At 47.8% G+C, this 14,544-nt stretch overlaps 1 protein-coding gene across 1 annotated transcript; it reads right to left on the reverse strand.

Moving 5' to 3' along the window:
• Positions 1-504: 504 nt before the first annotated feature.
• Positions 505-13,709, reverse strand: WBSCR16 (Williams-Beuren syndrome chromosome region 16; the record flags this gene model as incomplete). The annotated part of the gene is made up of 10 exons (XM_010159341.1): positions 505-582; positions 2,144-2,229; positions 3,460-3,633; positions 4,691-4,775; positions 5,729-5,910; positions 6,940-7,024; positions 8,925-8,976; positions 10,110-10,176; positions 11,038-11,166; positions 13,580-13,709. Coding segments are annotated over 10 exons (1,068 nt in total), but the record flags the coding sequence as incomplete, so codon positions are not given.
• Positions 13,710-14,544: the final 835 nt, after the last annotated feature.

The following is a 14,544-nucleotide window of genomic DNA, read 5'->3' on the forward strand; positions in this document are numbered from 1 at the left end:
CGGACACCGAGGACGGCTGTGCTGGACTCCAACAGCCAGCATGATTCTCCTTCCACAATAAAGCGGTTCTAAAAAATCCCCTTTCCCTTGAGAAATAGTTTGGCTCAGCCCAACACTGACACCCCAGAGCTGGTGACAGGGAAAGCATCCATAAATCAATGTCCTCTGCTACAGACTGCATCTTGTGCCAGTCTTCCCTGAGGGAGATGTGCTGCATCCGTAGGCACAAGGGACCACCAGCTGTGGGCTGGGCCCCAGACTCTTTGGGAGCTCATGAACCAGCCAGAGCACTCTGTGCATTTCCACTCTCCTCAGGGAATGCATTTCCTTCCCGCAGCCAGGGCAGAGCGCTGCCACGATGCGGAGATGACAACACACCCTGCTGTGGCTGTCTCTACTCACAGTCACTTCTCGCTTGGCTTCACAGGAGGAGTTTTCCTTCCCAAGCAGCTCGTCACCAAGCTCCCCATCTTCTTGGCGCAGTGCTGAGGCCCAGCAGCTCTCCTAGGTGAACGACTTGACCCTGCTTACCATATGATCAACTCCACAGGCGACATCCACCACCTCACCGGGTACCGTCACCTGGGTCAGACACAAGAGTGGATTATTCCTCAGGCTGGTACCTTGCACCTGGCACTTCCCACTCCTGCTTAACACGCCAGTTGGTTTCAAGGGAACTTGCACCAATGGAATTGCCATCTTGAAACCCCAGAGAAAGGAGGATTCAGCACCAGGCATGCTTGTGCACGGAGCTGTGAAATATTCCCCTTCTCCCTCCACCGAGGCACAGAGACCTTGGGAAGGCCAGCGGGACAGGGCTCACTAGCAGCGAGGAGACTGTAGCCTCAGCCCATCTGTTCAGCAGCCGAAAGACGGAACAGAGCATAATCCAGACAGCAGGAAGAGAATCCACCCAAGCACCATGAGGACTTGCCTCTTCACGCAACAGCAAGGACTGGAATGAGGGAAAAGCTCAACGCGGCCTAAGGCAGTTTCTGCTCTCATGCTAAGCAGGCCCAGCTCACTCACTAGAGCTCCTTCACTTAAAGCTGACTTCAGACGCAAGGAAAGCAGAGCCTACAAACCCGTGATTTTCCTTAGAGCTGAGGGAGAGGAAAGATGCCTGGTTCTAGGGCAAGAGATCACAGACACGTACCCTGGTAACCGCCCCAGCTTTGGTAGCTGCTGCAGTAGTGTTAGACAGGAGCTGGCTCTTTGAGGGAGCGTAACCCTCACGTCCACACTTGGGTAATTCGGAATCTCCACGCAGCCACAGCAGTGTGATTTTAGACAAATGCTCCCGAGTTGTTCATTTTTAAAAGGAGCAGAAAGCAGGCTAAAGAAACACATCCACTGCAAGCTCAGACACATGGGAAGGGACTCCGCGGTGGTCCAACTGACTGCCTCCCTCCTCTCCTATTTGGCCTTCACGGAGACTGGGAACATCTGTTAGGCTGAGTGCTGAACTCCAGAGCCAAAGTCCTCTACACCCACAGAGTCTGGCTCTCAGAGCCATCTGAGGGAAGGGAGTGGAACTGGAAGCATTGCGAAACAGCTACGAAGACAGCTCAGCGGCTAAGGATCTCCTGCTGTAAGGAGAGTCAGTCCAGTGACCCACCACCACAGCTGCCTGACTGGGAAGGGGAGCAGGGAAAGGCAGCCCACCACTGCGTGGACCTGCTGCCACTATAGTCTGACCACTGTGACCCAAACTTCACCTAATTGAGATGTGCAGTGCAAGTCTTTTGGGTCACAGATGACCAGTGCTGGCGGTTTTCTCTGCAGCACGTACAGATGTGAAGTGCAGGTTAGAATGGGAGGGAAGGAGGAGGCAGCAAGGGGCAGGAGGTCAAAGACTGTGGACAGGAGGTAAGAACTGTTCAGATGTGACAGCACAGCACCAGCAGTTGCTCTGGGATCAGAAACTGGTACTGAAAAACCAGACCAAATTTACTGAGTATCTCCCTCCCTAAGCAGGCTACGCAAGGACCTCTGGAAGACAAAGCAGTTCCACAGCCACCTTGGGATTCCACTTCTTTCAAAATTACTCAACAGAACTCCGGAGCAAATGATGTTTCTTGCCCTCAGGATAACAAATACTTGCTAAAGAATATGCTCCTGGCCTTAGTACCACCATCCTTACCCGCCACGGGAAATACTGGTCTTCCATTCTTCCAGTTCCCAGGCACCCTCGTAGATTCTTGCCCCACACAAAGAGTTCTCCTCTGTCTGTACAGGGAAAAAAAAAAAAAGATTAAAATAGGGCAGAGTCATTAAAAAGTAAGAATTGTGTTTGTGATGCTGGCAAGTGTGGCTGCAGTGCTGCGGGGAGTACAAAGGGTTACACACGCAGTACGAACACCACTGAGCTGAGTTCCAAGTACCATCAATGTGCTTGGGAAAATGACGCCTGATGAGCAGGACAAGCAGCAAGTTCTGGGCACAAGTCTTGGCTTCCCCCTCTTACAGCTCTTGCTTTGGAATTTTATTTGAAGGAAGAGTGGATCAGAAGAGATTCCAGGCAACCATTGCAGTGAATCATTTGTGCTGGAAGTTCGACAGTTACAGCCGACCCACACAGCACAGCAGATCGGGTAAGCAAGGCAGTGAAATCTGTCCCCAGCCGTCACCTGGGGACGGGATATTCAGCTGCCTGACAGCAGCGACAGCCTTCTCATGACAGCTGGGGAATGGACAAGACACATGTCCCAACAGGCTTGGAGAGTTTTAAGCTCCTCGGCAAAACACGCAGATCTCAGAAGTGTCCAGACCAGCCCCACACGATCTAGAAGCACAATTTAATGGAAATGCAGTTTGTAACACTTCCTGAATGCCAGAGGGAGACCAGTTCCAAGCAGCCCATAACCAGACCGATGGTGCCGTGCACACCACTTCCCCAGGAAGGACCAAGCACTTTGGCACCTGGCACTTTTCGTTAGTGAAGTATTAACTGTGGCTACCAAGTACGTGGGTTTCCTGGGCTGCTGCCCTCTGCTGCCCATTTTTAAGTGACTTTCAAATGCAAAGCTGCTTTGAAGGCTGGTATCAAGCACAGGGTGTACCTACCAGAGTATCACACCCTTCCCACGTTAAATACGTAGGTCCTCCACCTGAGATCTCTAACTCAGTTGGGCAGAGGAGCCAAGAAACCCTGACATCTGACTTACACTCAGCTTTAGTTTGGTCATTTTGCACATAAATTCCTGCAACCGACTTACAGGGTAAGTCGGAATTTTTTGTTTGGAATTTTTTGTTTGCTTTAGCAGAATAACACTTTCCTAATTAAAGCATGAGTGAGCGCGGTGCCCGAAACCATGCTGACACCTGTAGATGTGCTGCCTGCCCCTCCTTCTGCATCCCAGTGTGCCTGAAGTTGAAAGAAAGATGGGGGCTCTTTGTTTTTAACTGCCAGTAATACAGCAACGCGACTTCTCCGCGAGAGTAGGACTGGAAACTTACTTGTAAGTGCCGCAAAGTGGCTGAGTCCACAGCGAACGTGAGCAACACGGACGTCCGGACTGAAGTCTGACCAGCCAAAAAGGCTGGGCGGGATCATCTCTGGCACTGCTGTCTCTATTAGGTTTGGTCCTTTCCCAAGAATTCCGTATCCCCAGACAAAAACATTTCCTTCTTCTGTATTACAATAAGAACACATTCTGTAAGAAAGTCTGTGCCTGTGAAATTCATGCCATGACCAAGAGGTAATCTCATCCAAAGGGATCTTTTCCTTTGTCCCAGAGCACTCTAGCACCTTTTGATTATTTAAAATTTGCAAACAATGCATTCCCATCCAAACACCTTCATTTTTTCCAAAGCTGTGCGGGCAGATCAAGCTTCGCAGGCAAAGCTTTTATGGGGAAATAATGCCAACAGAGTGTGGGTGGATAAAATACTTCAGTTTAGTGACTGATGGGACAGAGGCCGAGTGTTTTATGATCACTGCTTTTTCCTTTGAGGCTCGGCCAAACCAGCAGTAGGCTAGTTGCTCTGCCTGGCATTCTGCCTTAAACTGCGTGCCTGGGAAAGGCAGCAGTTGGACAGGGTAAGACAGAGGAAGCTGCTATGTTCGCTAGCTCTGCTCCCTTCATGCTAGAAGCTCTAATGTCTCATCATCCAACAACTGCATCACATATATGAACGTCTTCCTTGAGATGATCCTTCATAAAATAATGTGATCCTCTCCCTCTTTCCTTTACCCGGTGACTCCCAAGCTCTGCTCCCCTGGCCACTGGCAATCCAAAGCCACATTCACTAAGAACCTTGCTGCGGAGTTTCACTGTTCTCAGAACTCTCTATTTTCCAGCCTAGTTTATCAAGATTTATTTACATGTCAGATTTATACTGAGTCTGAAGGGTTCTTCTTTCTCTTAAGTGTTGCCTTACTTCCTCCCTGTATCCATCTTCATTACAGGCCACACACGGCCCGGGAGATCAGCAAACAAGATGAGAACCACAAGCAGCAACCTCTTGCTGTAATCTGCACACGCCCTCACAACAGCAATGCTCTGCAGCTGGTGAAAATTAACACCTCTAGCACATTCTTAAATCACAGGTTTCTCAGCCTCCCAGCTTTCCTCCTCACAGGCAGTACTCTCCTCTTTCCAGTAAACAAGGTGCTGGCTCCACGGTGTTACAACCCACCTACCGCGTGGCCTTGCGCTACAGAGGACGACTGTAAAAGCAAACTCACCCGTTAGCACCATATTGCCAGTTCCTCCACACGCAGCCTGCTTTATCTTCCCAACCTTGAAGGGCAGGTGCCTGGGAACATTCACCTGTAGGAGGTTGCAGGAGCTGTTAGGGACTAGGTAAACTAGACACCCGTTTTTAACTTGTTCTCTAGTTCTGGTCAGAGCTTACACACACTGAACTCCAGGAAGAGACAACCTCTATTGCCTGAGTAACAGAATGAATGCAAGTCCCAAGATTAAAAAAAACTACACGGAATTCATTAAGCCTGAGAGTGCAAAGTGGAAAAAGTTACCCACTGGAAAGTTGACATGCACAGCAGCAAAGCTGGGAACACTTAACGTCCCTCTGAGTCGGACACAATGGGACAGTCAGTAGGTGAGCACCTATTTGCATGTTTTCCCAATGGACAAGAGCACCGGAATTTGGTCTGCGGTGACATTTTTGCACATACTCAGGAAGAAAATCACTCTTATTTGGTACAGTTCAAGTCAGCACTATATTTTTGCCCCACATAAGTTTGCTCAAAAAAACTTACCTGTGAGACACTGGGATTTACTTAGGACTCAGCTACAAACTTCCTGAGGTTGTTCACGGAAAAATTCACCAGCATACAGGTTGACTGGAAGGGGCTGGGTCATCTGGACCAGGACCATGCTCAAAGCAGGACCACTCAAAATTCTAGATTAGCCAGCCAAAAGACTTAATTCCTGCCCTGACGCCAGCGGAAGCACTCAAGCTGGACCTCAGTTTGGTGCAAAGTCCATGGGATGGGGAAGGGAGAAAGGTGTGTACTCTTCCAGGGTGAGGTGACAAGCCTCTGCCTACCGAGAGCTGGGAAACACACCACCCTAAAGCCATACACACATTTCAGGTTGGTTTTGCAAGCACGTGTAAAACCAGCCTGCCAGAGGTGTTTGTTTATATTGATTTATACTGCTGTCAGAAGAAGCCAGAGCAGGGAGAAGTGTGTAATTTTTAACTGTGTGCACAGCAGCTGAACTGAAACATGTGACAACGTGCTCCCAGGCCAACTGACCTGTGTGGTTTCTGTGACAGATGCCAACTGCAAGTATTCTGAATTTCCCCAACCAAAGACGTCTCCTTCATCTGAAACAGCCAGACAACAGTCCCCGTAGGAAGCGACCTGGATAATGTTTACTCCAGCAATGTCACCACATAGCTTAGTAGGAACACTGGTGATGTTGTAGTGTCCAAGACCTGAAAGGAAAAAAGTAGAGAAATTATGAATAACTTCTTTCCAGATATTCTTTTAATGCCTACATAGGACCATTTTGTCACGTTATAACCCAATCACCCTTCTTCCAAAAGAAATCTTTCTGTCCCTACCTCTTAACTCCCAGCTTCAATGAACAAGTAGCCACAAACGCCAGTTCCACTAGCCAAAGCTGACCTCTCTAGACTACAAAACTACTTTATACAATCACACCTGGCAAACAGTCTCATGTCTCTCGTCTGCATGCACCGAAGTGTTTGAGAGAGCAGTAACCGAGCTAGGCCCATAGCCTGACAGAGGTGACGTTTCACCAGCCAGCTGCATCCTGTCTTCCGCACCAAGAGCCACACGTGACAGCGCACCCCAAGCCGTTTAGACAATGGCAGGTGAAGTGGCAAGAGGCTGGGAAGCAAACACTTTACATGCCAAAGAGCTGCCTGGAAAATAGGCCAGAAGGTAGATGACAGAAACAAGATGGGCTGAAGCATGTCCGCACAAGAAAACCATGGGAAGAACCCAGCTTTGGGAGCATCAGCAGGACTAAACAGTAGGAGGGACTGTGAGGAAATTCTTTGACAGCAGAGGCCACCAGAAAAAGGGCCTGGCCAAAGATGCCGCGCTCAGACAGCAGTAGGTGCCACAGGTCTCCACCAGTTCAAAAGGAGCGAGAAGCAAAGCAGACCCTGAAATGAGAATGGGGAAGGCAAAGCCTGCAGAGCACCAGGGAGCTAACCTCCCCATGCCGCTTCCACATCCCCTCACCAGCTGCAAACAGCAGACACACTCTGCTCAGACTGCGTGCTTGGGACATCAGCGTGGCACCCTGAAGCTCCTCTACAAATGAACTGGTTTGTCTCAGTTTGGTTACACGGGAGTACTGAGAACATCTGCACACAGCTGGAAACAGACCAGCCCCTTTCTGTCCACACAGGCATGACAAATGCACATCACAAGCTCCAGAACAGGCCAGCTTGTTACATCCATCAATTCACAGAGACGAGACGAGCTCCTACCTGTTTGTCCATCAGCTCCCCATCCACACGCATAGACCCCACCTTTCTTGGTTCTAAACAGACTGTGGTCCTGCCCACACACAACCTGCACACAAACAAGAAGTCAGAGCTGGTCAGGGAAGGCCACGCGTTCAGAGTTGATTTAACGACGCATTGCTGGCAGACAAAGTGAGCAATGAACCTCTACAATGCCCATCAGCTCAGGTTTTGACCTTTCTCTCCCCACAAAACGGCTCTGCCGGCAGGAAAGGCTAAGAACTGCATGATACAGCACAGAAAATGGCAGAATTTTCTTTGTGGAAAGCGATGCTGCAGCTGATTTGTTCCGAGATCCAAAACACCGCCTAGTTAACAGAAAGCTCAATTCAGCAGTACAACACAATAACGAGCGAAAAGTAAATAAGAGCTCTCCCTTCCCAGAGTGCTACCACATGGCTCTCAACGCCAGCTACAAACTGCTATTGATTCCTTGCCATGTAAGCGCTCTAGGAACACATCTGTTCTCAAAGTGACATTTATGTTGAACTAGCAATCACGTCTGCCACAGGCTTGGCATGAATTAAAGCCAAGATCCTAAAAAGCAGACATTAAAAATTAGCCGAAGATTAAAAGGATTTAATCCACAGGTTAAGAGAGTGACTACCAAGAATACGAAGCACGTAACTGCTGTCAAAGTGCAAACAGGTACCAATTATTCAACCCCCTTGGAAAAAACAGAACCGAAGTTTACAAGCGTAATTGAAAGCATCATTAAGACGTAGCACGGCACACGCATCACGTGGATCTGAATATCTGACCCTTGCTTTCTAGGATGCTGCATGGAACAGGAGCAATGTTTGCCCCCACAGTACTGCTGCAGCGGCACAGACATACTAGCAAACTGCTCCGGGGCCTGGCAATACAGCAGCCATGAGCAGACTCGGTGGCATTCATGCTGCTCTGCAGTCCCTGGCTCTCCAGAGACCTGCCCTAGGGCAATGCTGGCTAGCCCAAGTGGATGCTCTCGCAGCTCCCTTTTGAAATGGGGAAGACAAAATCCAAAATACAATAGTTAAGTGATCTAGACGTGGCAAAGGGGGACAAGAGAGAAACCAGGAAGAGACGAGGCGTCCAAACAACCTGCTGTGCAGGTGTACCCAGGAGTCGAGCAAACACAGGCTGCACTGGCATTCCCATCAAGTCCTTCAGTAAGTTCAGATGCTGCACTGCCAGTTACACCTGCTCTGCAGCAGCATGGAGCAAAATGCCACCTTGTGCTTTTGGTAAGCAACCGTAGAGTAGATTGTCTCATCATTTCAGAGCTTCAACTGATGACTGGCATACCAATTCATTCTTTTTTTAATTCATTACAGAATCACAGACTGGTTGAGTTTGGAAGGAACCTCGGAAAGTCATCTGGTTCTCAAGCAGGGCCAGCTACAGCCAGGACCACGTCCAGATGGCTTTTGAGTATCTCCAAGGAGACACCACAACCTCTCTGGGCAACCTGTGCCAGTGCTCAGCCACAGTAAAGAATTGTTTCCTGATAGTCAGAGGGAGATTCCTGTGTCTCAGTTTGTCCCCACTGCCTCCAGTCCTGTCTCTGGGCACTGCTGAAAAGAGCCTGGCCCCGTCCTCTTTGCACTCTCCCAGCCGGTACTGACACACAGCCGGTCGGTGCCCAGCGTACAGTGGTGTCTGGGGCTGCTGCTCTGAGGGCAGGGCTTCACCCTTCCCTTTGCTCAAGAACTTCACGTCAGCCCACTTCTCCATCCTCTGGATGGCAGCACCAGCCTCTGGTGTATCAGCCACTCCTCCCACCTGCAAACTTGCCGAAGGTACTCTCTGCCCCATCATCCAGACGGTTAGTGAAAACTTTAAACAGGATCAGACCCGAGATACAGCGCTAGTTACCGCCATCCAAGCAGTCTTTGTGCCAATCACTACCACCCCCCGAGCTCCGCTGTTCAGCCAGCTTTCAAACCAAGCTCAGATGATCCTCTTACCTGGACAACTCTGCTGTCAAACTCCTTCAGCTGGTGAATCAGATAGCTTTCACTGGACACCACCAAACAGCCACCCAGAAGAGAAAAGACAACACAGAGGATTTTCAGAGGACTGCAATTAATAACGTGACAGTAGACCTGCCTTTACTGAAAGCCACTTTGCTTTTACAAGAAGAGATCCATTCACATGTCCTCTTATGTATTCAAGGAGCATAGTTCCACTGTAAAATTACTGCACAACGAAGGAAAGTAGTTTTGCATTCTCTTATTTAAGATGTTCACAACTGTCACTGTTTAAACATCACCTCTCATGGGAACTGGGGGTGGGAGCAATCCTCAAACACATTCCCTAGTCTAGAATGAGTACAGACACTACATAATACTGCAGCACCTATATAAACTCTACCCTTAACTAGAGATTAACCAGATATCCCGGAGCACAAACAGCGTAGTGTTAACACCCATGTCATTCTCTCACAAAACTAGGAATTCTGGACAATCCAATGACTAACTTCTAGAATTGAAGTGAAAAAAAGCTAGCTAAATTACAGCTACTTTCTTAAACTCTACAGGCCAAGTCGTGTATGTAGATCACAGAACAGAGCCATGAGCAAGATCTCTTCTAGGCCCAGCCAAGGTATCAGTAACTTTCAAGATATTCCCACTATCCACGTACATCACTACTATCTTACAGAGCATTTTGAGAATACGCTTGCTGTGGCCCACAAAACCCTATAAAGGAAAAGCACTACTGATTCAAAGGCAGTTACAGCAAAGCGATTCAACACAAAGATGCCTCTTTCATCATTAAAAGGCACTTCTAACACCCTCAGAACAGCACTTGCACTCTGAGAGGCTAAAGGGAGAAAGACTGACTCCTAACACCAATTACCTCAAGCAATTTATAAAGGCTGGGTTTTCTCACTATGCCCTGAAAAATCTGTCACATGCTGACATCTGTCTGTCTTTTGTGAGTGTGGTCAGAAGAGTGCTAGTGCCCAGCCTGGGTTTAAAGCCAGGCCGTTTGTATGACACCTGCAGCATAAACGCCTGTCCTCAGGCGCCTTAATCTCAAACGGCATCCTTATACTACCAGATTTCTCCCACCTCCAGGCTTTTCTGTAGGGTTGTTTTCAGGTAATTATGTTTTTAACATTAGAAAGTGCAGGATCTTTGGATTCTCACCTGTAAGTTTCATCTTCAACAACCTTACGACCACACTGTCCGTAAGAATTGTTCCCCATTGTGAAAACTGAAAAACAACAATAAAATGCACTAGTTTTATTACCATCCAGTCCCCTGAAAGCCTCTTTCCAGGTACACAAACTATTTTAGCGCAGTCCTCAGTATGAAAGGTGGAACAGAGTACTGTAAAAATTGGTATAAGCTTCCTTCAAACCAAGTCCACTTAAATTCAAGTGACTGAATCCATTTTTGTCAACAATATCCGGGCGATGTTGCAGGCACAACAGCAGTACCTGGAGCCCATTGGCTGGGTTTCAGTAATTGCCTAGTTCATCCTGCCGTTGCCAAGGAGACTCAGAAATAGATGAGAGCTCCCACAGGAGCCTTAAATCAACCAACCAACCAGCTCACCCACTGATAAGCAGCACTGGATCACTCAGCGCAGCGCCGAAGCCACGGCACCAGAGAATTCCCAGAGACGTGGAAAGCCAGTGCACAAACAGGAACTTCTGTGTAAAGGCCTGTAATTAGTCAGTTTTATAAACATGGCACTCTGGGGCTTCCAGGGGAAAGTAACACAGGCGTATTGGCACAGCCATCCAAAACTGAAATACAAGCGCACCTGACTGAACAAGACCAACAGGCTACACTTGAACACGGCCTGGGCCTAGATCAACAAACCCTATTTTGCAGTAGTTGCAGTAAACGTGTTGGAAGCTTTTTCACAGCTTGAGCCAAGCAGAGCTCAACACATGGTTAATCAACATGGGGCAGCAATCCCACAAAGGCCAACAGCCACCTGCATCACACCTGCAGTGCAGACAACCCGCCAGGGTCTAGCTCCGAAGGAGAGAGGACAACCACTTCCAGAGCTGTTCATGAAAGCACTGTCAGGTGACCCTTGCCACCAGCACAAGCGATACTCTACCTCCTTCGTTATCTGTCAGGACCAGGGAATGGGCTCTCCCACAGGACACCTGCAAGACTCGAGTCTGCTGCGGCTTCTCCAGTGGTAATGGAATTGGAGATGGTTCCAAGACATACTCATAGCCCTTAGCTTAACAAAGAGAGAGAAATTTTAAAAGTCAGTAGCTTCCACAGAGCAAATTCATCATTTGTTTGCCAATCCTGTTGTACATACACACACTCACTTCAATCCTGTTATAAAAGCAGGTATATTTTAGACAGTCTTGATACTAACCAACGTAAAAGGGTGACTGGGATTCATCATGGGGAGGAAGACACTGAAAGCCGTAAGGGTGGTTGAATTCAATAATCACTGCCTAATCAAAAATCCACCATACCTAAAGGCTGAATGTTATTAAGGTTTTGGGTGGCCAGAACTGAGAAACAGAGGCTTTCAGCTGTACGTTCAACCACTTTGGTGAGTAAGGCTGGATTATTAGAGAGCTTAACACCCAGCACCAACTAAGTGCTCTGTGCAACTGGGGTTACTGCAAACAAGGTACAATAGCAGCAATCACAAGAAGACAGCACGAAAGGTGAACAAAAAAATTTTAGGGCTTCATATTTAAAGAAGAGTAGATTAAAGGCCTTTTCGGAAAAAAGGACCGCAAAAAACACTAGCTAGCATGGCTCCACAGGGGATAAGAGATCTAAGGTTTTACTAGAAAAAGAAGATTTAGTTAACCTGAAGAATATGTAATCAGTTATGGTCAACTGGGAAGAAAAACAAAAAAAACCTACAACAGCAAAACATAAATCAGTACCAGGGAAAGGTTATGGGGAGATAAAAAGCTTTTATATCAAAGAAAGCCACTGTAACAAGTGAAATCAAATCCCAAAGGACCCGAAGCAGCATTCTGCTCGCATGCAGCAGAGCTTTAACTAGTTCTCATTGCCTTCAATTACAAAAACCCCAGACACACAACAACCAGAAAATCTGCACGTGCCCTTTTACAGTAATGCACCACCCGATGCGAGTCTGGAGACGGTGGGAGCCTGCGCTGCACTACAGCAGGAACGGAAGGACAGCCAGGCGGTAGCTGTCTAAGACACGTGGAAGTCACCAAGCAAAAAACCTTTTCCACTCTCTGTTCCTCCCAGCAGAGTCACAAGCTACTGGGATCTGTGGTGAGGAACTCAGTATTGTCACTGATACCTGAGGAATATTAGAGAAAAGAGACAAGGAGGTGGCTAAGGCAGGGGAGGGTGAGAGTAAAATGTCAGTAATTTAGCTTAGAAACAGCTCAAGTCTGAAACACAACCATCGGACAGTCAGAAGGTTGCAAATTCCCCTGGAAACAAACCATCTACAGGGACATGGTGTTCAAACCAGTAGGCACCAAAGTAAGTGTGTAAAACTGAGTAACTATATCCAACCGGGAGTTTGTCGGTGGGAAGTCAAACATGGAGCAGCAGCAAACCCACTGATCTGCACACCACTTCACCAGATCCTATCGACCACTGAACGAGTGCTCCCTTGCTTTGAAGGGCCTGAACTGCATAACCTAGTTACAGATTCTCCGGCAAAGGTAATGCGTGGGTCAGATGAAAACCAAGAAAAATGACAGGGCGTTCCTGAGACACCAACAGTCACAGAGCTAAGACAGAGTAAGAGCCGAAACCTTTAAAATCAGAAGTGAGTGGAGGTTTCTGCAGTCCCTCCACACTTGCTGCATGCCACACTGGAGGAAATCAATACAGTATGACCACTGCAAACTTCAGCATTCTGCACAGTAGCAGCAGTTTCCTTCTGCTTCACCACAAAGTTTAATCCTTTGCCCGTATCAGGTGCACCCTACCTTAATGGATTATGCTCTTACACACTATAAAAAGGAAGTTTTGAACACGGAAGGATGTTTTCCAACAGTTAGAGATGACCTTCTCTAAGGGAAGTAAGGCTGTGTTTCTCTGTAGCTGTCTGAGGCAAAGGGTGGCAATGTTCTGCAGAGAAATCATCATCTTAAACTGATTTGCAAGCCTGGTGTAAGACAGAGTGACTGATTAACGTGTTTTTCCTTCAAAATCCTCTTTGGTATTAAAATTTAAAAAACCCCACAGCTTCACACAAAATCCCACTGACTGCATAAAAAGATCTCTGTGGAAAAGAAAGTTAGTTTATAGATGCAAAGGCAACGGAAGTGAGCAAAGCATCTTGCCAAAATCGTTTTATTAACTAGTCCTCTACGTTGTCTAGCATCGAACTACAGAGTCACAGCAACGCCTCAGCCAACACAGACAGACTTTTCGCAGAATCAGGTGACTCAAATTTTAGTTACAGCCCGGCAAGAAGGTAGAGTGCGCTACACAAGCACATACCTTGATCGTTTACAGGTGACACAAAACCACAGCCGAGTCCCAAATAAAAGCCTCTTAAAGAAACATTTTTAAGAAGCGCAGCCCTGCAATCTGCATCAATCTCCTGTGCACTTCTCGTGCCTCCTAATGTGAAGTTTCCCATATCCTGCAGTGCCCCCTGCAAGCCCACACACCACCTCAACCCTTACTTGGATCTCTTCTGCTCCGCTGAAATCCAAGCTGGGAATCCTTGTTCAGCCCCATGCCCCACACCTTGATGATGTCCGTGGTATTAGAGGACAGCAGCGTGAATCCATAGCCGCAGGCAGCCGAGGATATCTTTAAAGGCCAACAAAAATCACCCCATTAAGTTACAAACTATGGCTTAGAAAAACAAGTTTCACCCCATGCTATTTGTCCATCAGCATTCATCCCTCATTAAGCTATATCCAAGTAGAGCCCAAATCCACAGCATGTACGCAAAAATGACCGAAACCGCTCTCCAGCGATAAGCACAAACGGTGTGAACTCAAATCCAGCATTTCTGCCCTGGAGTTCTGGTTTTGTGTGCATACATCTTTATCTTTTTATTGTTTCAGACCCATTTAAACCCCACAGGAAGGCCTATTTGCTGACCTGCAGTAGCTAAAAAACAAACATCCCATGCCCTCCCCCCTCCAGCAATATTAAGGGAATAACATTTCCCTGTTTCACTCACTTTTTTCCCCCCAAAGCCCTGTAAAGCAGCTCTGACCTTCTCTGAATTGGACAGCAGAGCATTACGTTTGAAACGCCGACGAGAATAAACGGGGTCTCAACAAGAGCTTCCAATGTAACGGGGGTGAGAGCAGCCATGAAAGCCACTGAAAATGAGGCCTCATTTCTGATAAATGTTGCTCAGGCTCTCTTATGGCTGTGACAAGAGAATACAGATGTGTGTACTTACACAGACAGGTCTGTACGTTTCAAACTGCCTGCTACTGCAGCTATCCCCAAAGTCATCCTGATGAATACCGCTATGCCCACACAAAGAATGAAACAGCGCAAAGCCTCGACATCAGATTGCTCAGCGCCTTTCAGGGCCGAGAGGAGAAACCGGCAGGATGAACGGGCATCGCTGCTCCAGAAGCACTGCTAACGTCACCTTGTCATGATCACAGAATCACTGAGGTTG

Source organism: Eurypyga helias, unplaced genomic scaffold, assembly GCF_000690775.1.
Source record: "Eurypyga helias isolate BGI_N326 unplaced genomic scaffold, ASM69077v1 scaffold23999, whole genome shotgun sequence".
Classification (NCBI taxonomy): domain Eukaryota; kingdom Metazoa; phylum Chordata; class Aves; order Eurypygiformes; family Eurypygidae; genus Eurypyga; species Eurypyga helias.